Source organism: Pelmatolapia mariae, linkage group LG16_19 (assembly GCF_036321145.2).
Source record: "Pelmatolapia mariae isolate MD_Pm_ZW linkage group LG16_19, Pm_UMD_F_2, whole genome shotgun sequence".
Lineage (NCBI taxonomy): Eukaryota > Metazoa > Chordata > Actinopteri > Cichliformes > Cichlidae > Pelmatolapia > Pelmatolapia mariae.
Genome location: NC_086241.1, coordinates 14,516,856 through 14,544,222, shown reverse-complemented (window position 1 = coordinate 14,544,222; position 27,367 = coordinate 14,516,856). Strand labels below are relative to the sequence as shown.

The 27,367-nt window shown below is 43.1% G+C and overlaps 1 protein-coding gene across 2 annotated transcripts in view; it reads right to left on the bottom strand.

Moving 5' to 3' along the window:
• Positions 1 to 1,452: 1,452 nt before the first annotated feature.
• myo10l3 (myosin X, like 3) overlaps positions 1,453 to 27,367 on the bottom strand; it is a 55,306-nt gene continuing 29,391 nt past the window's right edge. Inside the window, exons 12-41 of one of the 2 annotated variants that reach the window (XM_063496985.1) lie at positions 26,042 to 26,188; positions 24,918 to 25,018; positions 24,524 to 24,590; positions 23,854 to 23,946; positions 21,998 to 22,066; positions 20,459 to 20,541; positions 20,257 to 20,365; positions 19,357 to 19,437; positions 17,463 to 17,587; positions 17,215 to 17,329; positions 14,389 to 14,495; positions 12,348 to 12,785; positions 11,587 to 11,617; positions 10,669 to 11,484; positions 9,724 to 9,847; positions 9,180 to 9,423; positions 8,964 to 9,059; positions 8,683 to 8,776; positions 8,349 to 8,404; positions 8,066 to 8,208; positions 7,356 to 7,550; positions 6,989 to 7,146; positions 6,497 to 6,620; positions 5,808 to 6,105; positions 5,133 to 5,340; positions 4,840 to 4,976; positions 4,544 to 4,667; positions 4,002 to 4,457; positions 3,343 to 3,534; positions 1,453 to 3,158 (exon numbers count right to left, since the gene is read on the bottom strand). In XM_063496985.1, the coding sequence (XP_063353055.1) occupies positions 3,054 to 3,158; positions 3,343 to 3,534; positions 4,002 to 4,457; positions 4,544 to 4,667; positions 4,840 to 4,976; positions 5,133 to 5,340; positions 5,808 to 6,105; positions 6,497 to 6,620; positions 6,989 to 7,146; positions 7,356 to 7,550; positions 8,066 to 8,208; positions 8,349 to 8,404; positions 8,683 to 8,776; positions 8,964 to 9,059; positions 9,180 to 9,423; positions 9,724 to 9,847; positions 10,669 to 11,484; positions 11,587 to 11,617; positions 12,348 to 12,785; positions 14,389 to 14,495; positions 17,215 to 17,329; positions 17,463 to 17,587; positions 19,357 to 19,437; positions 20,257 to 20,365; positions 20,459 to 20,541; positions 21,998 to 22,066; positions 23,854 to 23,946; positions 24,524 to 24,590; positions 24,918 to 25,018; positions 26,042 to 26,188 (5,136 nt within the window). In that variant the 3' untranslated portion in view covers positions 1,453 to 3,053. The remainder of the gene's footprint in view (positions 3,159 to 3,342; positions 3,535 to 4,001; positions 4,458 to 4,543; positions 4,668 to 4,839; positions 4,977 to 5,132; positions 5,341 to 5,807; positions 6,106 to 6,496; positions 6,621 to 6,988; positions 7,147 to 7,355; positions 7,551 to 8,065; positions 8,209 to 8,348; positions 8,405 to 8,682; positions 8,777 to 8,963; positions 9,060 to 9,179; positions 9,424 to 9,723; positions 9,848 to 10,668; positions 11,485 to 11,586; positions 11,618 to 12,347; positions 12,786 to 14,388; positions 14,496 to 17,214; positions 17,330 to 17,462; positions 17,588 to 19,356; positions 19,438 to 20,256; positions 20,366 to 20,458; positions 20,542 to 21,997; positions 22,067 to 23,853; positions 23,947 to 24,523; positions 24,591 to 24,917; positions 25,019 to 26,041; positions 26,189 to 27,367) is intronic. The other variant, XM_063496984.1, reaches the window with a different exon arrangement.

The window sequence follows — 27,367 nt, the reverse complement described above, 5'->3', positions numbered from 1 at the left end:
ACCTCACACCACAATGCTTGCATTCATTCTAGCTTTAAGCTCCTTATCGTATAATATTGACGTTTGAGTGAGATTTATTGAGGTTTTGTTGTGTTTTCTATTTTTTTTTTTTTTTGATTGATTTTGTGCCTTTCCAAGCTATTCTGCTTTGGTAGATTGTATTTATTTATTGAGCTTAGTTGGTTTTCATCTTTTAGCTATTGTAACACCGTGATTTCGCTGTCATTGGGATAAATAAAGCATTTCTTGTCTTCTCTTATCTTTTAAAACTTTGCAGATTTGAGTTTCTAAAACAAAAATACAAGCAGCAAATAATTAATGGTATATAATTACGGATTTTAATACGACTTTACTGACCCCAGCACTACCAACCAGCAGTAGTCCCATCTATCTATCAATCTATCTATCTATCTATCTGGTTCTACTAAGGACTAGCTGATCACCACCAAGTGTGAGCACCTCTATAAAAGCATTACTTTTGGCAGTTTGCTGCTCTCAGGTGTGTATTAACACAGTGGAAGCAGGAAAACAATCAGTATTGATCTTAGAGTAGCAATCCGGGAAAGGTTATTAGACCATTTCCAAGCAATTTAAAGTTAATCATTCTACAAAATGTTATTCTCAAGTGGAAAATGTTCAAGACAATTGCCAATCTTCCGGTGCCACTAAAGTCACTCCAAGATCAGACTGTGTAATCCTCAAAGAAACTGCAAAAATCCTAAGAGCTACATCTCCGACTCGACAGGCCTCAGTTAGCATGTTAAATTTTAAAGTTCATGGCAATACAATTGGAAAAAGACTGAACAAGTATGGCTTGTCTGGAAGGATGCCAGGAGAAAGTATCCTCTCTCTTAAAAGTACATGGCAACACAGCTTAGCTTTGCAAAGTTGCATCCGAACAGACCACAAGACTTCTGGCGCAATGCCTTCAAGACAGACGAGATTAAAGTGGAGATGATTGGTCATAATGCACAGCACCACGTTTCTTGAAAACCAAATACAGCATATCAGCACAAACATCTCATACCAGCTGTCAAGCATGATGGTGGAAGGGTGATGATTTGGGTGTGTTTTGCAGCCACAGCATCTGGGCACCTTGCAGTCATTTATTCGACCGTGAACTCGTCTGTAAAGTATTCTAGGGTCAAATTTGAGGCCATCTGTATGTGTGCTACAGAGCAGGACAATGTTCCCAAGCACAGCAACAAATCCACAAGAGAACAGCTGAAAGAGAAAAGAATCAGGGTGTTGCAATGGCCCAGAAAAGTCCTGAGCTCAACCTGATTGAAATGCTGTAGCAGGACCTTAAGTGAGATGTGGTAACGTTTTGCAATATTTTCATGTCATAAAGTCTTTTCTTTGGTTTGTGTTTAGTTTCATCTCCATGTGCTGTTTAATATCCCGTATAATGTTGTCAGGTAGATATGATAAAAGACAAGACGGATTCAAACAGCTTTTGAAATACAATAATTTATTAAAGCATCTTTAAATTCTGATATAAAACATTTTCTGATTCTTCTTCAAAACAATCAGAAATCTCAGAAATACAGTCATCATCGATGGCAAGATCAATCTCTGGTTTGGCCGCCGGCAGCTGACCAGAGCGCCTAAGTGAGTATGATTGGAGAGCTATGGAAGACAGTGATGTAATGTGAGGTAAATACTAAGTTTAATATGTTGCGATCACATCATCCTATCATGAACTATACTGTAGGTTGGCATAAGCTTGATTCACTTGTGTTCTTTTACAATGGCATAAGCGGAGCAAACATCTTCTGGTTAGTGAGACAGTAACAGAAACTCAGCGAGTTGGGTGCTGAGGGCAACACACACAGCAATTACTTCAGCAGTGGCGAAAGCTGAGAAACATGACACAGAGTGGCTAAAAATCAACAGTAAGTTATGAACAGCTCGTCCGCTTCTGAAACACATCAGTTTTCCTGCATCCACAAATAACAGACACAGAAAGTTACAACAAAACTGTGTCACTGCATTTCAAGCACACTATTCGCTTCTCTCAAACAATTTTTACACTTCAATAAATAAATAACCCATCCTCACATGGCTGCTGACATCGCTTAAAAAACCCCCAAACAAACAAACAACAACAAAAAAAAAAAAAAATCAGAGAAGGCGTTTTCATGTATACTTTGTCAAACACGTCCGCGAACATCAGCTTTGGCTTTTACGTACACTCAGCTCAAACATGACATCAGCTCGACCCCGAGTGCCTGTTTGAGGACAGAAGCACAAATATTATGACCGATTTATTCATCATCGCCTTATGAGACAATACAGTGTTTATAGACACTGTGGTGCAGTTGATATTCACATTTAATTTCTCTTTCTTGTCTTACACGAGGCAAACTGCAGTTAGAACTACAACTCACCATTTTATATTATGATCCTGCAAGGCCACGTCTACTCTTAAAACTATTACAATAGCCACAAGGCAAAGTGAAGAGGCTAAACTTTCTGCTTCCTGGGAGAATGACAGTTATTCTACACAATAACCTGAGGGAAACTCCATTTTAGGGGAACATTCATCACAACGGATCGCAGTATTCAACAGAATAACCGCTTTTAAAGGTGCCAGTTCAGTCAGTGTTTGTTTTCCATTGCAACACATTTACGACCTCTAAATGGGGAAGAAAAGCGCTATAGTGGCAATCAGAGAGTTGAACTGTCGATTTTGCGATGAAATTTGGGAGGAAAGAGCACGTGAGCTCCTGCGAATTACTCTGTACATTAAAATAAATCTGTGAAAGGATACCTGAATAGCTTTTCAAGTTGCGTGAGAAAGGACCAGTGTAAAGAGAAATGAGATCAGCTGACATTTTCGGAGACTGCACGGAGGGCGCCGGCACACCATCGCTTGAATGGTTCCTGCATGTGCCTCAAGCAGTAAAGAATCAACATTGTGTCATGGCAGAAAGGAATCTTTCTGGGTGGAGATTGTCCGTGTTGCTACATTGCTCAAGTCAAAATCTCTGTTGCCTTTCCTTTGCCAGGTGTCGGTGGCTGAGTGCGTGCTGTGGTCCTGCCAAGCGGAATCACCTGATCCAGCTGGTTCCATAACTGGATACAGACTTCACACTGCAGCGCTTCTTCACGATCATGTTTATGTAAGCTTTCATGATCTTGGTGATCTCTCCAACCTGCCAATATACAGATGAAAGTTATTTTTTTTAAAAAGCTTCACTAATAAAGTAATGTTTAAATTAAGGGAAACCGACTCCTCTTTGTCTGGAACTGTGGCCCTTTTTGTTCTCGCAACAATGTTTTATCACTCTGAGAAAAGAAGCTCCCGCTAATGAAAACAAAGAGGACAAACGTGTGTACCTGCGGGGTTTCAAAGAACATTTCTCTCTCATCCACAGTGATCTTGTAGGTGCAGGGCTGTGGAGCACCAAAGAAGATGATGTGTTCATAAGGAAAGGTCTCCAGAGGCTTTGGCTCCCCTCGTTTGTAGACGGAAACATTCTCAGCGCTCACACTTAACCACAGATCATGTGGAAATCCTCCTTCTTTGCACTGCCAAGACACGAAAATACAGTATTATCAATTGTCAGTTTAATATTGCAGGCTGATAATGAACTAGGTAGACTGGGTATAGGCCAGATATAATGATAACCCACGTAAATACAGTTTGTTTGCTAATATCAAACTATCTGCTAATATTGCAGATGCTAAGGCTTTTTTTTTACGAGCTGAAACAATGTAACAGGTCAGTGTCAGTGTTCCTGCTGGGGAAACATTAATTATTATGATGTAGGAAAAGCAGTAGCAGGGCAATTAATCACACTTCAGTTTTCAACCTCAAAGAAATCATTTCACATAGTGAACTGAACAAATTTTAGATTTTAAGAGAAAGAAAGCGCTCGATCAACACTTAGCATCTACAGAGTCCCATTGTTAATGTACCTGAAGTGATAATGCAGGGAATAAAAACTCTGACTGGTCTATTACTGACAGCAATGTGGTTTAAGATTTAAGCTTACCTCAACATCAAACAGTGTGGATCCATATCCAGGCCACTCTTTGATGATAGTCATATATTTGAGCATAGCCTGGTGCTGGTCCAAACCGTTGAGGCGGGACCATTTCTCCATGATGCTCGCCCTGGTTGCAGACATCTCCTCCTTTATCCACATCTCTAGCATCTGCTCCTCCTCCATGCGCTGCTTCTTCATGGAGCCCGTCTTCAGCCCACGACGCAGCGTCCCATCGAGAAAACTGGTCCTCCGACGCTCCAGAGTTTGGCCCGACCCCGAGGCTCCACCCACCTTGGTAAACTGTAAGATGCGATTGCGCAGGCGACCCACGGGGTAGACGTTTTCCAGGTTCCACGTGACTCTTGTTTTGTCTCCATACAGAAACTGTAGGCGGAGAGCGGCAAGGTGCTGCAGGGTCTCTTCACGGGCAGGGAAGTGACCCCTGGTTAAACTCTCGTGGGCCTGAAGGAAGACGAAAAAACAAAATGATGCAAACTATGCACCTGATTTTCTCTTAAATAAACTAAAATATGAATGGTTAACCATACCTGCTCAAACATGAATGCAAACTCTACTCCTTCCTTTGGCATGCTTTCCACATCCAAGAAACAGTAGAGTTTGAAATATAGTTTCCATTGGCCTTCATCCTGGGCTTCCTCACTGCCAGCCATTCTGAGGAAGAATGCATAAATCTATCACTTTCACATCTGTTTTTATCTATCACTGCAATATCTTTTTTTCTTCTCATCATGTTCTGGACATAAATGTTTATGTACCTCTTAAAGTGTTTGCATGATGAAACATATTATCTGTTAAAAATGTATCCATGTGGTGTAAAACATACCTTTCAAATTTAGCCAAAACATCAGCGACAAGGACCCTGCTTTCCACCGCTTTGTCAACACTGTTGTTGTGCTCAAAGAGGGCAAACATGTTCCTGCTGTCCTCCATAGCCAGACCTCTGATTAGCTTCTCCACCACCTGAACAATAAAAGACAAGATTAAAACCACGCCTTTAGGGCACATTAGTATTGCTCTTTCCCCTGCTGTGCATGCTAAGGTAAAAAAAAAAAATCCCAGGGGCGGCTTGCAGAGAAACCTTTAAAAATTTCTATGTTGCAACTGCAGATCGCTCACCTCTCCAGCAGTGGTGTGGGAGTTAATAGAAATCTTGCAGGAGCCTCCCCCATGGCAGTAGACTGTGGTGGTCATTTCCTGTCTGTTAAGCAGTGCAATGATTTCCTCTTGGGAAGGAACAAATTCTCTGGTCTTAGTCTTCTTCAGAGACTCACCGATGAAATGGGCAAACATTTCGATTTCTGTGCCTGGGAACAGCTCCTTAATCCTGAGGAAACAGAAAAAGAGAGCGAACAATAAGTTTCAGCCAAAGTACATCTTTCCATTGAGGTTAACTGAGCCACATCCATGATGGAAAATTTTACATGTTTAGAAACTACAAAGAGATACCTGATATAGGGAGTATAAAGTCTGCAGGACAGGCAGTCAGCTCCGAAGGCCCTATAACTTTTAGTCCAACTATGGGCCTAACTGGACCCTTATTTTGATCTCAACTACAGACATATCTCTCCTTACTGTGACACTCATCTCCTTTACAAAATCAGAAGACACATGAACTCAAAACAACCTCCTTGGTGGTTTTTCCCAAGAAAATACGTGTCTCCAGCACCACATTTTAACATGAACACCCACACACATAAGCACTCATAAAATAAAAACAATATCAGTCATACTGTCACGGCTGGATGGTTTGCAACCAGGTGTTAATTTTTTCTCCCTGGAACATGCCCATACCGTTTCAGGTGAAACTTGAGGTAGCGTAGGATGCCTCGGCTGGGCAAGAAGGTGCAGCTCATACAGGTCAAGAGATGCCAGTGGGCGCGATTGGCAGGACTGTTTGGGTGCGGGACATGATTAGTTTGCTTGATCAGCTGACAGTAAACCTCATCCCTTAATGGCCTCAAGTCTTGACAGGTCTGCAGGATTCCCTGGATGATTGGCACAGGATCAGACACAGCCTCCATCTCCTGCAGCGAGTTGAAAATCTTCAGGGCCTCATCCTGCAGGCTGGTGTAACCCTTTTCTTTTTGCACTGAGGGAGACAGAAATTTGTAAAGTTAACCTTCAGCCTCGATAGTGAACTTGCTCAGTTGCCTTAAGTAACCAGTTATTTTACAACTGAGCACATTTGAATAGTTTTAATGTATTTAAAGTCTAAATTAATGTGCAAGATTTACAAGAAATGTTTTTTATGGCTTTGTGTCTCTAAAAACAGCTTTATATCCTAAAATAGATATTGTGGCAGATTCTGCTACTTACTGAAGAAATATACAACAATTTAAATTTTAAAAATCCATGAATAAAGGTACATTTTTCAACCAAAAACTGCTCAGCACTGAATATTTTAAATTTCCTGATTCTCGACAAGCAAATTCATCGACTGCAATAGTTTGCATGCAGCAGCTACAGGACAGCGCACTTACAGTGGATGCTGACATCTCCATAAGGCAGAGGTAGAAGAGGGGAGTGTAAAGGATGCTGGGTATATCTCAGGATAGGGTTCCTCCAGTATGTCTGCTCCACTGCCTCCACGTTCAAACTGCTCTCCTGGTAAGACAGAGGAGCAGATTAGTAATCTTACCTTTCAAATCATCGATTTTTCTTAAATAAAAGAAAGTTTACGCTTGATAAGAAAACAACAGAGCAGAAATAACGGCGATGATGCAGACTATCACTGCTGTAAATCAAGTACATGGCCAAGTGTATGTATGAAAAAGAGACTCAAACAAGTACTGAAGCAGGAAAAACTTAGGGCAAGAGAAGATCACAGCACACAGATAGTGAGTACAAGTACCTCACTTTATTACAGTGTGTGTCCTTGCCAGAGGTTTGCATGACTGAAAAAAGTTTGATTTACAATAATGTCAATGAAATGTGATGTAGTCTGTAGTCAAAATGGGGAAAACAGTGAATACCTTGATGTCTCTGATGAGTTGCTGTGTTGGAGTTTCAATGGGAACTTTGCTGTCTATGGCAGCCTGTATGGCATTCGCCCACCTCATGGCTTCATTCAGCATTTTGGTGTAAAGCCGATAAGAGTGTTTACGCCCATGGACAATTATATTCCAGTAACCTGGGTGAGAAGGAAAGATAATCATGCACAAGACAACAAAACTTCAGGAAATATCAGAAGTATTTTTCTACAAAAATAAACCATGAGGGTTAAATTGTGCAATTGGGGTTTATATATTTTCTTAAATGTTAAAGCTTAGGACCCAAGGATAACTTATGTGTTTATAAGCATTCATTTATTAAGATGGCACTGAAGTAAGTTTAACTGACCAGTGTCCTTGAAGACTTTCTCATCTGGCTGCACTACGGAGCAGAGGCTGTTGAGGACCAGTGTTCCCAGTTTGGAAGCACTACGCTCCGATGACTTGTAATAGTCCAGAGAGTTAGTGGTGAGAACAAACCAGCGCTTCTTCAGCTTCAGAGAAGTGCTTTTGGCTCCAGACTTCATCTCTTTATGGAGCCAGCCTTTAGGGGTAAAATAAGAAATGAAGCCCGAGTTGTAATACCTTCAATATTCTGTCCACCAGACAATCACGTAGTGCACAGCTGTTAAACCAGCACATATAAGAGGGCTGTCAGGACTGATCTTCCATCAGTGAAGCACAACACATCATCAGAGCCTGCCATCGTCCAGGTCACAACCTCCTCAGACCAAAGCAACCAGCATACAGCTTGAGACACAGCAGAGTGGGCAGTTTGATCATACACACAACACACTTCCATAGTTAAACTGATGGCAAATACAAAGGAGGACCACCTAAAAAAATGTGATAAAAGTGTAATATATTTTACAATAAGATGTGCAGTCTCTCTGTATATTTAAATTTTCATATTTCTACTTTTTTACTGGGGGTCTTGTGTGGCCATGTGACTTTAGCTTTGACTCTAAGCTCTGCACATGTGGATGTGTACAAACGGCAAATAAAGAGCTCATCTTATCTTATGTAGATAGATTAAATCCAATATCAAAATCCTCCTACCTCTGACTATAAATTCCTGTCCATCAACCCTAGAGTCTCCCTTAGATTTTTGCAGCAGGCCTATCCAGTGGTGCATCTCCTCAGGCATGTCTGTGTTGCAGTGGATCACTCTGTTAGCCGTGATGATCACAAACGAGTTTGGTCTGGGAAAGAAAACATAGCAAAATTGGGGTTTTTTTGTCCTTGTTTTTGTTACTCATGTATTTGCTGTGGGACCACAGGCCAGGGTTTTAATACATATATGTAATCAGGCTGGTGTTGAGGAAAATTGCTCATTTCTTACCTGTCTGGGTTGTCTGACGCACAAACAGAATCAATCAAGCCAACATCTAATGTGCCCTGGACAGGGAAAAATGGCGTTAATGGCAATAATTGTCAAAAATGTATCATTACTACAGGAGTATAATCATCTTTATATAAAAATATGTTTTTAAATCTAGCAATCTTTTAGGACCAAAGAAATGGATGGTGGTATGTGCACTTTTCTTCTTCAGTTTAGATTACTATATAACCCAGAACTGGACTGCTATGCGATTCAATTTCATGCTTCTTCACTGCTGCAGAAATACGGAGTTGAGGCTGGGGCCCAGGCAGGAGAGAGGTAAAACAGCACTAACCACTGCATTCTTTGGGTTGGCCTGTTCGTGGTGCATCTCCATGAGCTGCTCCGGACTGGCGCTGTGGACCCGACTCAGCACATTAAACCAACCGCTAAATGGGTCAGAGGGAGTTCAAAAAGCAAAAGTCAGCAAAAGTGTAATTGAAAATGACACCATGAACTTCCACTGGCAACCACAAGGGGGAACTTTATTTCTACACATCAATTTTACGGTGAAAGGAAAACACTATTTACAAAATAGCTGCAGTTTGTTCTGAGAAATCTGTGGATGTAATGTACCTGGCATCTTCAGGAGACTCTGCGTAGATGTGGTACGTCCTCTCCTCAGTTACGATATTCAGCGCATTTTCCTTCTCGTGATTGTCCACTATTTGCCTGCACAAACAAAAAGAATAAACCATTACTGCATGTGGCTATGTTTGTTTCAAGCTGGTAACAATGAGTTCAATCAAAGCTAAAAATAAACAAATCAAGAAACAGAGAACTGAGTCTTACTTGGCTGCACGGATATCGATGGTGCCTTTCAGCTTCTCTTCGCTGTCATTCTCGAAATACATGAGCTTCGACTCACGCAGAACGAACCAGCGCATCTTCCAGTTCCGCCGAGACAAAGTCGACATTCCTCCTCCTTTCTTGTAAAGCCAGCCAGATTTGAGGGAGTCCTGCTTTGCGCGGAACCACATGAAAGTTTCGTCTTTGAGGACGCACCAGCGACGGCGCCACGGGATCATCAAACCACCTGAGAGGTGAGTAAAGGATAATAATTTATTTTGTTTACTGTGAAATCTCTCTACGACAGATGGAGATCACACAACTTTGTGCACACAGAAAGACGCATCTCAAAAACACAATGCATAAAAAGCTCCCTCAGTGAGTTAAACTTCACAGCCCTCACATAAACCCGAAAACATCAGCGGAAAACAAATGCGTAAAATACAAAAAGAGCCTTCAAGAAAACTCACAAAATGGACATTAAAGCTGCACAAAGACAATGTGCATGCCTGCTGGTCAGTGTCTTGTTTTTATTAGGTCTACTCACTCTTCATGTAGAGGTAGCCATGGAAATATGGAGGCCCGGTGCCGTTCAGCAGATTCACTCTGCCATTACAAACTTCTTCATCTGTGTCAACATATCCATCATTGTCCTCATCGCTGTCAATGAACTGCAAAAAAAAAAAAGACAGCAGCATTTGGATAGATTAGACAGACTTTTAAACTGAAATTTTAAAGTAATAATTACTTAAAAAAATCCACAAAAGCAGAAATTTATAGCAACAATTTAAGTTAATTTCGTTTTTTTATTTTTCTGATGGTGAAGTCGAGCTGTTATTTTGCACTTTAAGGGCCTAAAATCTGTCTGACTTTGTAGCCACGGTGCTGCCAATCTCCTTTAAACTTGGCTCACACACATCCACCCACACAAACACACACGTGCCATTACATGCACCCATCCTTCTTTCCCTTTGACATTTTGCTGATCTCACAGTGTTGGGTCGCTGAGCGCAGATTCACCTGCTTGTCAGCAGAGCCAAAACAAACATTTTCAGCATTGCTGCTCAGCGATTCTTAAACAAGCCTTTTGATAAGACGCAGCCTTGCAGAAATGCATTTTCTAACCGACTTTAAGACAATCTCTCTTGAGGCAACATGAGGAAGTATAATAAGCGCTGAGGAAATTTAGGTGGGTTTCGGTGTACCGGAGAACAATGGCTTAAGTTAGACCGGATATGGAAACAGAAAATTCAGTGACCCCATGTTTTTGTAAACTCTGTGAGCAAAAATTTTAAAGATTTTAACAAACTATCCAATTTCTCCAGAGGGGATTTCCGGTCTTGGCTAGATTTACTGATTTACTTTCTTCTTCCACTGGACCTCAGAGTTCGTGCCAAATGTCTAGCTATTTAAAAGTGAAACTCCACACATTTTCCAGTTAAAACAACTCCACAGAATTTAACAGCCATGACGTTTTGTTGTTATTTCTCACCGAGTCCGAGCTGCCTCTGAAGGAGTCCAGGCTGTTCTGAGTGCATGAGGATTTTCGCAGCACCTCCTCGTCTGTGATATGGCCATCGTTAGTGCTAGCACCTGAACTCCCATGGGCCTCCTCAAACTCTTCCTGGTCATAGTCTGACTCTACGTCTGGCAGGTTCGTGTGAGTTGGCTCTTCATTTACAGGCTCAAAGTCTGAGGCCCTCTGGCATGGCCGCTTTTCTCCATTAGTAACCAGTGGAGGAGGTGGAGGGTGGGGGATTTGGGAGTCTGTGAGGACAGGGGCATGACTCAGTCCGTTGGGGGTATCTTGGCTTAGCTTTCCTGCTGCAGGGGAGGCTGATGAGGAGGAGACCACTAATCTTCCTGCAAAGGCAGGCGGAGGAGGGGGAATACTTTGGAATACTTCCTTATCAAGAGGAACTGCAGCTGGAGGTGGGAAGTCAGGCAAAGCGATGCGCTCCTCCTCCGCGTGGAAACCCTCATCTACTTCCTCTTCAGCTAGAGGTGCGGTAGATTCAGCTGGGTCGTGGAGGTTCTCCTCGCTCGAGAGGGATGGCTCCAAACCACCAAAGTCCAGCAGTTCCAAGAATTCAGTAGCCACACGAGAAGCCTCCTTTTCCAGTCTGTAGATCTCGGCATCCCTCATCTGACGCAGCTCCTCACGTGAGACGTCCCCAAGAAGTGACACGCTGTCTTCCTGCTGCTTGTGCAGACGCTCGATCTCCCTCTCGAGCCGCAGGATCTCCTCCATCTGACGGCTCTCCTCCTCAGACGTGTGGCTGTTGGACAGAGTCTGGGACAGCTCCTTCTATCGACCACACAAGTAAAGAAAATGCAGAATTGTGTTATTTATGTGAATGCATTCATGGGCATTCTTTATTTTCGACATTGGAAGAGAAACTGAAATTACCTTTTGACAAGCGCCGTTCATGAGTGAGTTCCTAAAAATAAAATATGAATACGTTAGTCATGAAATGAAGAAAGAAAATGACTTGACAGATGACTTGGCTACTCCTGGAAACTCCTGACGAATCACAAAAATGAATTCAAAATTATGTTGTCGTGAGATCATTCCAGATGTGACTGTTGTGGTTTAATTAGTCCTGTCACACGTTAACTTAGCATTTTTCTATTCCTGTAACAGTTAAAGCTGTTATTTCAGGCGCTGTTTTGTGTGTTAATGCATACATAGATCTGCACATCTCTTTCTGAGCCACATTATTCTTGTGAGTCTCATGAGTACTACATCGCTTAATATCAGAATCTCCGCGTAGCTCGTGACTATATGTTGCCTCTCAATTCTCCCTGTTTAGCGTGGTGTAGGCGGCATGAGATGTTGACAGGTTAACCTGCACTTGACCCCGCGATGACAGCCTTACCCTGCTTTTTCACAACCACTGGGAAAAAGCCGGAGCTTAAAAAAGCGTCAGTCCAGAGCCAATCGCAACGGTCACTCTACTTGTGAACCAACCAAACCCATCTGAACTCTCGACCTTAATTGTGATGGCACATCTGTAAAGTTTCGGCAGAGACATAAATGCCTGCTAAAGGGCTCAAAACTGCCTTTGTGGCCGATTCTCCAAAAGATGGTGTCACCTGCACCACCAGCACCAGCTGCCATCACAACACCCACACCCATACACAGACTGCGGTAAACACAGGGCATTGTACCTTGTCTTTTCTCCATTTTCTGCTAATTTCTGCTTTTCCTCTTTCTCCTTAATCAGTCTTTGCTCCTCCTTCTTCATCAACTCCTCCTCTGCCGTCCTTTTCAGCTCCTCTTCGACTAGCTTCTGTTTCTCCTCCTCCTCCTTCTTCCTCCTCTCCTCCTCCTCTTCCTCCTGCTTCCTCCTCTCCTCCATCCTCTTCTTCTCCTCCTCTACTCGCCTCCGCTCCTCTTCCTCTTCTCTCCTCCTCCTCTCCTCCTCCTCTCGCTTCTGCTTCTCCTCCTTGAGCTGTCGATACAGGGCTCGGGCCAGCTGGCCTCTGTGATGTTTCTGCAGGACAATGGCAGCCAAGCGCAGGCGGAGAAAGACGCGTCTCCAAAAGTGAGCGCGGTAGTTCTTCTGGATGGTGACGATGCTGGACAGAGCCCTCTTATACTGTTTCCTGAGGACGAAATCAAAAATTGACATTCATAATCGGCATAAAAATCATATTTAATCCAGCTTCACTGAGGAACATTGTGCCTCGCCACAAACATATTTGTAAAGTTGGACAGCCCTGCATGGCCTCCTCCTAACGCCCGCTGCTATTCTCTGTTTAAACAAACACACTGGTAAAAAAGCCAGTTGTGAACTGTGCAATGTTTAGAGTCTGACGAGCTTGTGCTCTTCCATTGTGGTGGTGTGGGCTGCTGTGTTTAGCCCTCTGACTAAGCCCCATCACCCACACACAATACATGCATTGAATACACACACATATAAACACGCACAAATACACGTGACTTTCTCAGGACCACACACACTGCTCCGACTCTCTGACCCTTAGCCCGACCTAGCCTCCACGGTAATCGCTTCATGGCCTTTATCAGGTCTCAGGATGGACCCTGACTGGAGATAAAGTTACACGTAATAATACAAAGACTTTACTTGTGTATTTGGGGAACTTTTCAAGGCCCTTCTTTAGTATGAATGTCTCTAAGGGAAGCAAACCCAGAACCTGAATGCTGTCATCAGTCCCATTATAGTCTCCCAGTGGAGCCTTTCAGAGGACTGTATGTAACGTTATACTGTATATGGCAGCACGCAGGTGGAGTACGGCTAGATGCCCCTGGGTGTCTGCGAATGCAGCTTCTTAAACCACCACGGTGATGGATGTTCTGCCAGTCAGGCGGAGTGGACAGGCGAAGAACTTGTTGCTTAGGCTGAAGACGGATTTACATAGATTTGCTTAAGAAGAAGTGCACTTCTGATAGTGTAGGAATAAATGACATCTCTGTTATGCTCAGAAAACTGTCTTTTTCAGAGCAGTCTAATTATCATGAACATCATTAGAGATGTAGTAATTCAGGGATAGCCATTTATAACTTGAAAAATGACGGTTTTGGCCTTTTTTTCCTTGAAAGGGTGTTGAAATCAAGCAATTCCTCATCTTTGAAGCTACAGGACAGCAGCACAAGTGGGTTAATACTTCATTAGATTGCAGGGAATCATCGGGATGTTGTGTAATTTCAATGAAAGCCAGCGCACTCTTAACCATGTGTCCTCCCTTTGATAGGAATCTTTTCTTTCATCAGACTTTTAAAATAAATGTTCATCTTAAAGAAATAAACTTAAAAAGATCCAAAGATATTACTAAAGTGACCAGAAAAATTCACACTTTGTTTGGGCTATTCTGCAGTCTCACTTCATCAGTTTATGAGTTTACCTTCCAATCTACAAGGCTTTCTAAGGTAGAAACTTTAATACAGTGCATGTGAGATATTTCTACACGGTTCTGCATGCCCGAAAACGGCTTCCTATCTACAATTTCAACACTGTGGTAATCGCTGGCCATCGCCAAGTCAGCAAGGTTTAAGCCCACTTAACACACATCCACACACAGGCACACATACAGAGGTAAACAAATGTGCAAATGATTCCACAAATGCACTTAATCCCCCCTGCCCTGCGCTCCTATGCACGCAGGTTGTACTACAAAACAAACACTGACAACTGTCTCTGCCACTCAATCATCCATCTGCCCCCCACCTCCACACTCCACCACTCACCTTGCCACATAGCTCAGGATGTGGGCGCGGATCACCATGCCAGCCCTGCGCCGCACCTCTTCCCTCTCCTTCTCCAGCCTTTGCTCCAGGGCCTCCTTCAAGAACACCTGCGGGAAGAGCAGCGCCACGGCCAACAAGGAGTGACACAGACACAAAGAGACACAGAGAAGGAGGTTGAGGGAGAGAGGGGGAAAAAATGGGATGGGTTAGTTCCTCTTCCTCTTGGTAAGGCTGTAAAAGAGGGCCCACAGAGATGTAAAGGGCCCCTGTTGTCTGCTGGCAGAACCCCGTGCCCACTGCAGAGGAAGCTGTGGTGCAGCTGAGGCTAGCAGGCTAGCTGCCCTCCCTGTCTGCAGAACAGAGCAGAAGGGAAAACTGGCACTGAGACTGCAGTCTTGCTGCTACTGCTGCTGCAGAGCCTCATTGTGTTCAAGCGTCCTTCCTGAGCATTTCCCTTCTGCTGCTACCGCTGCGTTGGTAGTTCGACTGACGTGCACAGGCAGAAAGGCACAGAGAGGGAGGGGAGAGGTAGGGAGAGAGGAGTGATGAAAGGATGAGGGGGAGGGATGGTGGCTGGTGTCCAGATAGAAAGCCACACCCCTCTTTGCTCATATGAAGGAAAGAGAAAGAGTTTAGTTAACCCTTCCCTCACTACTGGAGTTTTCTCGCAACCTTGTCTTTGTATGACTTTTGACAGCTCGAAAGTCACACTCGACTTAAATGAACATGCCTGCATGAAACATAATCAGATTTTCACTGTACGAATATGCTGTGAGGCTGGGAACAGCAGCCAGCTTAGACACGGCAGTATCTGTCGCTCAACTGGGTGATCAAGGGAAGACCCTTGCTCGCATGTGTATTTGTGTCCCAGATGTTGCGCTAATCAAAGGATCCCACAGCTGCAACCCTGCCTGCCTGTCTCGATAAAGTCTGTGAGAGGAGGAAACTTCCCCTTCATCCACATCCTTCCCTCGTCTGTAAAACAAATGGCTCACAAACACACATACACAATCCATGCAACATCACCAAAGCCCCTAATTCTGGGTACACGCTTCCTCTGCACACAATCAGCACATACATAATTACACGCAGATTGTTTCTCCAAAGGAAATGTAGCCCCCTTCTCCGTTTCAGTCTCTTTCCCACAGCCCACAGTACATTAACCTAAACCCCAAAATATTGCCCTGCCATGCACAAAATGAAACATACTCAGCCGCACTATGTCTTTTTGGGTTTTGCTTAGAGAAACTAGCCCTTTTTTCCTTCGCCTTCGATGTGTAGATACGCTTTGCAGAGCAAAGAAGTGAGCAGCGGCAGCCAGAGGTCAAAGGGCTAATCACAGAAGGGAAGCTTTACCCGCACGGTGACTTCGGGGATGTATACTGTGTGCATGTGCGAGAAATTTAATATAGATTGGCATGTGCACATTAGTGGTTATGGACCAATTCAAAAGGAACCAAACATGTGGCTCACATCAATTATTTCTGTCTTGATGTATATTACAGCATGCCATGTGTGCAGCTGACACTATTCATAGTCTGCCAGCCAAATTGGGTATTACAACAAAAGTGTCCAAAAAGAAACCAACAAATCCGAAATGTCTCAGTGATTTTTACAGCCACGCAGGAACCACAACTTAAAGCAGGAAGTTGAATGTGGATTTAGCCGATTTTGAAAGAACTCCACAAAACTGCTTTATTTGTATCCTTTCTTGTCGCAGTACTGACGCGTTCATGCTGAGTATTAACACAGGTTTTACTGTCCAGTTCAAAAAAAGTCATTAAAGGTTAATCATTCAGTGATAGCATGGAAAAAAGGGGCAGTCTGTTGGCGGTGGCGGTGGGGGGGATTGATGATTGTTGGAAAATGAGAGCAGAAAAGGAAGGACAGCCATTGATAAGCTATGCTGCCAACAATCATATCTGTTATAAGTTTTCTAAGATGAAGCATGATGTGTAACTTTCTACAAAGCTCTGCTTGGCTGCAACATTTCACCAGCGCCGTCCGCCTCGAAATCACACGCTTGCAGTTTAGTTTATTAAATCAGCAGCTCAGTCGGTGTCGAGGCTAACGCTCTGCTAGCTACAATAAGTTTGCCTCAGGATTACTGTAAGCCCCTCGGTTACAGTTACAGTAACAGTGTCAGGGTTTTTAGGAGCGGCCGAGTAACTCTGCGGTTGTCAACAAGAGAGCTGTAGATTGACCACAACCGGTCAGAAAAATCTTTGTGACATGAGTCACAGCAACTGTGGTACACATTAACAGCTCGGGAAAGACAGCAGCTCGACTTCTCGGGAAAGATTCGCTCCCAGATAATTACTGAGTGAAGCCTTTCAGTGCACTGTTTCATCTTAAGGGAATTGCGTGGTTTTTTTTTAAAGTGGCAATTTATTGTTTTTTGAGCATGCTATCAGAGCATGTAGCTGACAGAGGAGTGTACTGGAGAGTCATTCGTGAAAGAAAAACAGAGTGGCAGTTTATATAATCCATCAGGCTGCCCAGTTGTGTCTGTGTGCATGCATTTGTACTGTATTTAATACACTGTGGGGCCTGAGATCGGTTCACACAGATAAGGTGTGGGGGTTCACCTCCTATTTTGGTAACAAAAAGCTCATCTTCACAAGGTAAAACATTAAAATTCTTTCTGCATAATATTAGGTATATCAATTAAAATTTAGATTACTGGTAGGGGCAGGGTCAGCTTAGTGATTCTGGTTACTGAAAGATCTCAGGACATAAGTTAAAGTCAGTGCCATGTACTGCTAAGTGACATAAACAAGTCTGGGCATGTGTATAAGTGAGTCCATGTGTGAACGCGTGCTGCACCTTTGTCTTCCCCAGCTGCCACTCTTTCTTGTCTTTGTCGTGCAGTGTGAGAAGCTCTAAGCAACTCTCCTTCTCGTCCTCTGAGCGGATTTTGTTTGTCAGGATCATCTTGTACCTGCAGAAAAAAAAGAAAAAGAAAAAAAAAAGCATACAGCACAGATCTTCTTTCCTGATTTTTTAAAAATAGTTTTCGACTACAATATTTAGCCAATTATCTCAGTTTTATTGTTTGCACATATTTTTCCAACCTGCTGTAGAAGTCCTTAAAGGTTCTCCGGACAGGGAATCCAGCCCTGCGAATCTTTACAGTTTCCAGCATCCCGGAGTACCTCAGCTGGTTCAGGACAACGTCAGGATCAAACTGGTTGGCCTTCTGTATTTGGTAAACAACAAAACATGTTTTTCATGTCAAATAATAACAGTAAGACATCAGTGTTTAGAGTACTGATGCCATTTTTTTTCCTGTTGTGTGTTTTATATATAACCTTCCTTATTGTAGGTAGTGCAAAATGTGTTGCAGCTAAAACCTGCAGGCACACCTAGTCAAACAGTTTTACTGCTGAGTCGAGTTAAACTTGAACTAAAAAGTAAATTACCATGGCGAGGACTATCATTTTACATTAACAATCAGGTTACTAAAAGGAAAACGCACACCACCGGCGAGAGAAACCCGAACAGTGTTGAGCAAGACATAACCAGACGGAGTTGCCTTTTCTTTGAGGAATAATCAGCCGCATTGTTCACAGTTCTGTGTTACCAGTAATCCTCCGGCCTACTTATCAAAAAGGATCTGTGATGTCTGCCACCCTTCTACACAAGCTGCCTGATCACTGCTCTCCACACGAAGGCCATTTATCACCCAGAGGGCACAGAGTGCTGGATAAGCCCCACACGACCACAGCATTCCTCGATGTGTCAATCTAATTACAGGCTAATGCTACTACGCATGGAAACAGGCATACTTACAAAGGCACAGACACGCTTTGCATGTGCTTGTGCTCATAATCAAACACACACGTGAAAGGGCAGCCCTCCGCGCTCTGAACTCTGCTCTTTAACGGAGGATTTAGGCGGCTTGAAAAAGGTACGAAATGTTGACTTGCTTGAATGAAAAACAAGCTGACCCTTGCCTAGGTGACATTTATCCTAAGAAAAGCAGGAGCATGGAAATCGCATAAATACATTCTTGGTGTGCGCGTGTCTGGATGCATTTGCATGCATGTAATCATGTCAGAGGATTGTGCATGCCATGCCGTCATATTGTAGGATTAGCAGAGGCCCGGCTTGTTCCATCTTGACCAACCAAAGCTAGGTAAAGGAATACAAGACAGAGCCAATGAGAGCAGGGGACACATGAGACAGAAAGGCAGAAAAAAAAAGGAGATGGGTGAGGAAAAACAGACAACAGAGCAGTTTCCATCCAAGCAAGCAAGCAAGAAGCTGTGGAATGACGTATATGGAGTGGGAGGTAAAGAGTAGTGAAGGAAGGACAACCACCGCTCTGTGTACAATAATAACAGTAAGAAGGAGAATGTCCCTGGATTACACCACAGTCATTCACAAGGAAAATAAAGAAGCATGATATAACTGACACTCCAACTATCTAATAAACGATAACACAGATTAAGAAGCAGCTTGCAGTTCTGTGGTAAAGAGCAGTAGGGGAGCACAGGACTAGTAAATAAATACCCCGCTAGCTGGACCGCAAATACAGTTATGTGGCCTTATCTTGGCATTCCACTGGTGCAGCCAGATCAGCGGAGCATTAGCCAAGCTGCTGCAGCTGGAGTGGCCAGTACTGACCTCTGACCTCTGGCAAAGAGGCTAAAGTGGTAGGAATGTGCTGGTACACAGCCCTTTTATTTGAGGAAGTACAATGAGAGCCTTTGCACCAACGTGTGTTACTTATGAACGCTTGTACTTGGAAAAAAAGAGAAATAACTTTTCAATGCGGATCATTTAAATGACTTTGAGGCAAAGTGCGATCGCGATGTGGGAGGCATAAGAACATAAACACAACAAGACTAAATATTAACCCCAAGCAGTGAATAACACCGAGGAGGTTTGCCTCCACAGGCGCTGACCTTGAGAGGAACTTTTTTTTTTCTTTTTTATGCGATGAATAAAAATGACATGACTTACCTTGTCCATGTTAGGTTTGATGCAGCGTACAAAAAAGGGGTTGGAGGCACTTAGTGTGGCCATCAGGGAATGGAGAGAGTCCTGAAAAGCATCAAGCACAAGAGCATATTACTGCTTGTTTGTTTTTTTAAGTCTGCCGAAAAATATAAACACTGTTCTGTACTTTGTCTGCTAAGTATAAGTGGGTTGTTATTAAGGTATTGGTGTACGCAGTGTTGGTATAAAAATAAGTAAAAGTACTGAGTAAATGTTCTTTGGTACTTCTCAACTCTTGCAAGATTACTTAGCCCACATTTATCATAAGAGATACAAATGTATATATACAAAGCCACACTCCGAGGACCCCTGAACCTCACAGACTCCTGTAGGTTCATTTTCCTTCCTGCCTCAGACAGACTGTCTCCAGTAAGGCCTGGCCTGGCAGAGCTGAGTGTGATTGGCCCCTGGTTGGCCCCTCTCTGCCCAGCCATCAACCCTAATCCCCTGGCTTTGGGAACTGTAGGCCAGGGCAGCCTGCCAAATCCTTCTCCGCTCCTTCCCTCCACACTACAGTTAGAGCATGCTAAGCTAAGTCCTCCACTCCACCCCCTCCTCCACCCGCAGCCCAGCTCACAACAACATATTTCACACAGCCCATCACCCATCATCCACTGCAGATCAAGTACACATACGGCATTCTCCTCCCCATCTGTGTCTCCAGTATTTCAACCCTCTGTTCTGCATTTACGCCGCTGCACTTGCACTCACCATGCCAATATAAAAAGTGTAGTGTTAAGGGTTAAGTGATCACCACACACAGCAGTATTTGGGAGACAACTGGCTCATTGTTAGTGTAGCAATCACGGTGTCATGTGCGTAGAACTGAGAGAGATATTTAGGTCTGAGGAGCTTCAGTCTCACCCTGAACTGCGAGCTGACGGTGGGCTTGCGTCGGGCCGTGCCCATCTTTAGGGTCTCATCTCCACTTCTGCTGCCAACACGCTCAAAGAGGTCGTAGATGAAGTCAAGCCTGCACAGACGAGTGCACGTGAATGTAGACGCATGAGCTCAATCGCATAGGTGTGCATTCAGAATAAAAAGGAAAAGAGCGTGCCCTACTCACCTGCTGTCTTTGAGAATGAACAAGATGTCATCTCTGAAGGTGTCTCGGTTCTTCTCCAGGATTCCACGCACATCGTAGAGCACCTGAGGAAATGAAAACCAAAAAGACTGAGCGTGTTTAGATTGAGGAACAGCATAGGAGACATAGGAGTTAGGATACAAAGAAATAAGATGAATACAGCTGTTCAAACGCACTGTGGATGGGAACAAGTTATGACTTTGCTGCATTAGCCAAAGGTATTTAGATATGCATGATCGAAAAAAACAAACAAAGTTTGAGGACCCCCCCCCCCCCCCCCCCCCCCCCCCCCCCCCGGATTTGTCAGTATGTCAGTATGTGCATTTGCAAATTCGTTCTCACTAACGTTAAAAATCAAAGTACACTTTTGCACTGCATGTCCTACGCTCACGAATGCGACACAAGTGATTTACAGCGACTATGAATATGCGTTTGAGGCTTGATGTAAATAAAGATAAGGGAGCAGGTGGCGGTGGGGGTGACTCGTCGAGCTCAGTCGAGGGCGTCACCTGTTGTGTCCCGTTCAGCTCCGTGGCATTCCTAAGCTCACCCTGATCCACAGGGATACATCAGAGTTTATGTTTGTTGCAGACACACTAATTACACTCCAGTGCAGCTTTAATGGAATAATCTCATATAGGACGCTCTCTGCGTCACTCAATTTCAGGTTCGTTAACTCAGACAGTAAACCAGGGGTGGTCTCATGATTCTAAAGCAAATTAGGTTTGTCTGGAGGAATTACAGTTTAATGCAATACGTTTGCATACAGTAACAAACTGAATACAGTTTACTTATATCCAACACTGCATTTGGACTATCAATAAACACTTAAAGCTTAAATATCAGACAGTAAGTTTTCTTGGACAACTTCTCGTCTGTTTTTCAAATTATCTGTCTTTCTCTGGCACCGAGCAGATAATCTAATCTGTGGGAAGATGCTACGATTTCCTCCTGAAAACTCAGCAACATTTCAAATAACAAACAGGGCTTTCAGAGAGGCGAGTATACTGTCTAGAGAGAGAACAACTGGCTGCCCTGGCAGCGCCTGTATTCTCTGGACCAGGTCATTACCATAGCCATCCTTGCCAGGCTTGTGACTGAGCCACCCCACTTGCACTAAGGAGACCTTGTCCGAGGCAGGCTTCATAAAGCCATTCTTTATATGAAAGCGAATCTTTCTACTCTTGCTCCACATTACATCCACTGTCCCACTCAATCACTGCAATTGTTCCCCTGCCCTGGTGTCTTTTTGGCCTTTCCTACACTCACATCAGGAGTGACCTCCCTCATCTCGCAAAGCAAAGGGAGGAGAAGACGATCATAAAGCAGTTTCTCCTGACTCAGGGAAAAAGACGGCGGAGGAGGCGTCAGGCATCAACATCCTGCAGCAGATTTTGGCCAGGACGATCCCACTGTCCGTCCAACAGCTACCTCACTTCCCCGAAACTAATAATTCGGGGAGCAAAAGAAGCGTGTGTCATGTGTGTATGTATGTATGTATGTGTAAATGTTGTTAAATACCTCTCCAGCGTAGTGCTTGATGCCAAACTGGTGATCAGTTACTCTTGGTTTGACATAGTACGGGTTTGTCTGGCGAGAAAGGACAAAGATACAGAAATGATCATGACATCCACTCATGTAGTTATAAAGAGATTAAGTAGAAGACACTGTGCGCGGGATCCACAGAGACAATAAAATGCCATTGCAATGTGACAAGTTAAAGCACATGAAAGAAAATAAAACATAAAATTAATACAAGGTCTAGTTTATGAATAGCAGTTACACAGTTACAGTTTAATCCTTTAAGGCAGAGTTCACAAAAGCACCTAATTTTCATTAATGTGATTAATGTGACTGTTGAACAGTTAGGGTAATGTGGAGTGCACATGGTAACAGCTGAGTTTTACATCTGTGTTCAGACTACAGTACTTTGTGAATGCTTTGTGTTACTGTGATACACCAAATATCCCCATAAAAGCTTGTATTCTCTTCTTCTATAAACCACTGAATTATGTCTCTAGCACAAATGGTAACAGAGTTATAGTCATTTAAAAAGCCATTGTAAAATTGCCCTACCAGAACAGTGGTTAAAAAAAAATAAAAATACCACCTTCCATTGAAACCATTGCCGAAGAGGCTTCAGCGAATAGTCGGTGGATAAACGGAATTAACAGATGAATCTCTCAGGTCATTTTTTGCTATTTCTTAATTATTTTTCTTAATGATATCTGCTGTTGGTAGTAATTTTTTTCTAGGTCCTCCACCATTAGCTACTAGCATATCTTGTGCTAACAGTATTTTAAGGCAACAAAGAGCTGTTAGCCAAGCGGCTAACAGCTCTTTGTTGATCCCAAAATTCTATTTTTGGGCACGAGCCTCTCAAACTGTATTATTTGTTGTCAATTTGTTGTACCTTCGAATTAAGAATTGGAAACACGTGCTTTTTATGACAGTTGTGGTACAGTTTTTTTAATTGCTTCCTTGCTAGCTGTCTGTTATGTGTAGACACAACACTTTTTCTTCCCTCGAGTTAGGTAGTTTTTTGTTTTGTTTTTTGCTTTAATGATTCATAGGTCAGTTTGGACTGAAAATGAGTAAAAAGCAGCCAGTGTCCAAAGAAAACTTCGAATGACCTTCAGAAAGCCTGGAGAACTATTGCTCAAGACCACTTAAAAAAACTACACGAAAGTCTGGGTGCATCGAAGCAAAATACAAAGAAATGAAGGGTAGGTCACGAGACTTTTCACAGTACTGTATATAATGAGTTTCTATCTATTGTGCTGAAGATACTAGAACCCGAGTTTACAAACTAATTAATAAACAAATTTATCAAAAAATATAACGTACACGTTTACATGTGTTGATTCATTTACGCTGTTTGCAACTTCCTTACATGATGTGATACAAACATCTTCTGCTCTGATCGCGACCTTAAAACGTAACACACGGATCCGCACCCAAGCAAACACCTCAGGGCGAGGTCATGCGGTTCTTAAGTCTCGCTCTGTATCGTTCTTGTTTTTTCCGTCAGCCATAGAAAACTCTTTTCTCCTGCACACAATGCTGGTCAGACCCAGAGAATGGCTGATCACATTTCAGTATTATTGTGTTCATGTGCCGGAGCGCCCGGGGGTGTGTACGAGTGCTGCACAGACATTCAATGCAACAGGCGATTCATCAGCCAGGACAGAGGTTTAACTCTTTGAGGCTGTCTGAGCTGGTGGGCGGTGAAGGCATTTCCCCAGCTGGGGTTAAGAAGCTTTGGTGCACGGATATGGGTCATTTTTATGGCTTTGCTGTCTGTCGGGGAGGGATAGAGTGTGCTGCTGCATGTGTAAAGGAGCCATGTAGGTTTTCACGTGTGCGTGTGGACTCACTGCGTGTCGACTGTGTAGTTTCTCCAGAAGGGTGTAGTCGGTGCCTTTGGGGAAGCGACTCTCCTCATTGATAAGAGCCAACATGCCCAGTTTCTAAAGGGGAGACAGACAGAAAGAGAGAGAGCAAAGAGTTTGAAACGCACCAAAGTCATGATGGAACTAGTTCTAATCCCAATGGGGCACATCTGGCAGCTATAACAATACATACAGGAAACAGCAATGTTATTCATTCAATACGCTTTTTTTAATTGAGAAAGAGAGAGGAGGCACTGCACTCAGCAGAGCAGTTTCATGTCTTATAATGAACTAAAATCAGACAGATATGTAGGGATAAAGTGGTTGCAGTGTAGTGTTTCCTCCAAACTTGCCAAGTTTGTGATTTTAAACCAGAAATCTTTCAAACACTTATGTAGAGGCTCAGTTTTAACGTCATTATAAGTATGGTGGTAAAATAACACAAATTCATGCCTTACTCTAACCATACCTCTAACCACTGACTAGTGTACATTACTGTGCAAACAACATGCAAAATGAGACTATATAATGATAGACTGCGAGATGGGAGTCAGTGTAAGCACAGCGTGGCGTCTGGGTCAGCCCCGCTCTGGCTGGTGGTTAGCGGTCTGTCCTGGTGATGACTTTGCTCAGTCAGGGTCTGACTGTCTGTTACCTTTTCTATGAGATCCAGACACTCAGCGTTATCCATCCAGTCTATGGCTTCCCACTGGATCCCCTCCCTGTGAAGACAAACACCCACACAGACAGACACACCATGTGTATACATAAACATCAACAACCAGGAAGACACAATGGCAGCATTATCCAGTGTGAGCATGTGATGAAATGAGCCATGTCCAGGCTGCTGGCCTATTGTACCAGAAAACAACTGGCTGCGGGAGAAAGTGAGGCATTTCCAAACGTCTGGCAGTTTGCCTGTATGATCATGAAGAGGCTCAACCCCCATCCCCATGTGTGTCTGCGCTGTCTGCTTTTTCCACTGTATGCATCCATGTATGATGTTAAGCTGTGTGAATACATTGTTTACATATGTAAAGGTTTCTGACCTGTTGTACTCCAGCTGCTCCAGGGAGAAGATGTGCTTATTGAAGTACTCTTGGAGTTTCTCGTTTGCGTAGTTGATATTGAATTGTTCAAACCGGTTCACCTACACAATGGAAGAACATGCTTTCAGTATACTCTCCAAGATTTAAAACAAATAAAAGCACACACTCACCGGCCACCTTATTTAGTTAATTTGTTCAACTGCTTATTAGCGCATGTTTCTAATGAGCCAATCACATGACAGTTACTCAGTGCATTTAAGCATGTAGACATGGTCAGGATGACCTCCTGAAGGTCAAACGATTCACTTGAAGGTGATTTAAGTGACTTCAAAAGTGGTATGGTTTTATAGTGTCAGACGGGCTTGTCTAAGTATTTCAGAAACTGCTGATCTACTGGGATTTTCCCACACAACCATCTCTAGGGTTTACAGAGAATGGTCGGAAAAAGAGAAAATATTCAGTGAGTGGTAGTACTCTCAGAAGAGAATGGCCGAACTGCTTCAAGCTGATAGTAAAGCAACTAAAGCAGGGTTAGAGTATCTCTGAACGCAAAACAAGTCAAACAGCAGCAGAAGACTTCACTCTGAGTCACTCCTGTTAGTTAAGAACAGGAAACTGAGGCTACAGTTTGTGTGTGCTCAACAAATTTGGACACAAGATTAGAAAAATGTTGCCTGGTCTGATGAGTCTTGATTTCTACCATGACATTCAGATGGTAAGATCAAAATTTGGCATAAACAACGTGAAAGCATAGCTCCATCCTGCCTTGTATCAGCTTGCTTCAGGCTGGTGGTGGTGGTGTAATGGTGTGGGGGATATTTCCTTGACATATTGTTGTTCTAGGAAATTGTTAAAACTCTAATGTTGCAGGTCTCGTTATCAGTATTAAAAAAGGTGTAATACTCTCAGTGTGTGTGTGCAAGTGTGTGCTACTACTGCAGATATGACTCATGTTTGTCAAATGCACGTGACTAAAAAGAGCACAGATAAGGAAGAAATACAAAATGTAGCAAAATGCTTCGGTAGAATAGTCATTGTGTTGGTATTCTTACAGTAAAAATGCACCAGAGAAGATAAGTTATCTGGAGATTTAAACCAGGATTTGATTCTTTTGGGGCTTTCACCTCAAAGTTCTCGAAGCCAAAGATGTCCAAGATGCCAATGGACTTGAAGTTGTCTTTCCCTTTGATCTTCTGATTGATCCTCATTATGATCCAGGAGAAACACTGGGAATAAAGCGCCATGGCCACCGAGTCCCGCGAGTCCACGGCCTACAGATCAGGGAAAAAGAGATGGAGGGAGTACCATGCAAACCACGTTAGGCATAAATAAAAAGGAGGGGGGGAAAAAAGGAAACTTTGCGAACTGTACCCTAAACACAGCATTTATGACCACACAGTAAACATTTCATCGGTTCTATCAGGTGGCGGTTAAAGAAGTTAAAAACAAAAGATATGTTTGGACTGCTTGAATGATAGCGTGTGTGAGGCCTCAGTTCCATAAAACAAATAGTGGCTTGAAGACAAAGGTGTGTTATGTCAGCGTCTGTCTGCAGTTGAGAAGACGTCTGTTTTCACAACAGTCAGTGTTTTTTATCGCCTAAATATCTTCAGAGTGACGCACTGCACTGTAACATTAGAAAAATCCAGTGAAAACAACGGCAAACTGGAATAAAGTGTAAAGGTTTTTTTTTTTTTAAGTATTTTTCTTTTAAAGGAAATGACACCTACAGAAAAATCCCAAAGCCCACCTGGCAGAAAGAGGCTCATGGTGGCAGGCATCCAAGTTCACTTGGAGATTTATTTCAGCTGCTTAGTAGTTTATATTTCCATTCCACTAAATTTCAGAAAGAGCTGATGTTTTGTTTCCGGTACAAAGCTTATCTGACATCTATTGTTTAATAAAAGTAAGATTTTACATAGAAAGAATGAACATGTGCCCTTTTTTCTGACTTCAGGTCCATTTCTCTGACATTAGATCTTCACAGCTATCCCTCAGGAGGTAAAGCGGGTCATTTGTTAACTGGAAGCTCCCACAGCCCACATGTTGCAGCATCCTTGGGCAAGATACTGAACTCTAAGGTGCCCCTGATGCATCCACTGGAGCATGAGCGTTACATAAAAAGTGCTTGTATGAGTGTGTGTGTGAATAGCTGAATGAGATTTGTAGTTGAAAGTGCTTTGAGTGCTCAGATAGAGCAGAAAACTGCTCTATAATTACTGATACAGTTTAAATGTATTTAGCTTTTTTCTGAATTGTTGGCACTTTTACTTCAGTAAGAGGCCTGACGGAGGCCATGTGCTAAACTCTTGGTGTCAAGCTTTGTGCATTCATGGGCCACATACAGCACATACAGGCCGGACTTGTTGGCCAGACCCCTGAAAATGACAAAGAAGTACATTCTAAAAACCTTCAAGTTAAATGAACCATCCATTTACAAAACAGATGAC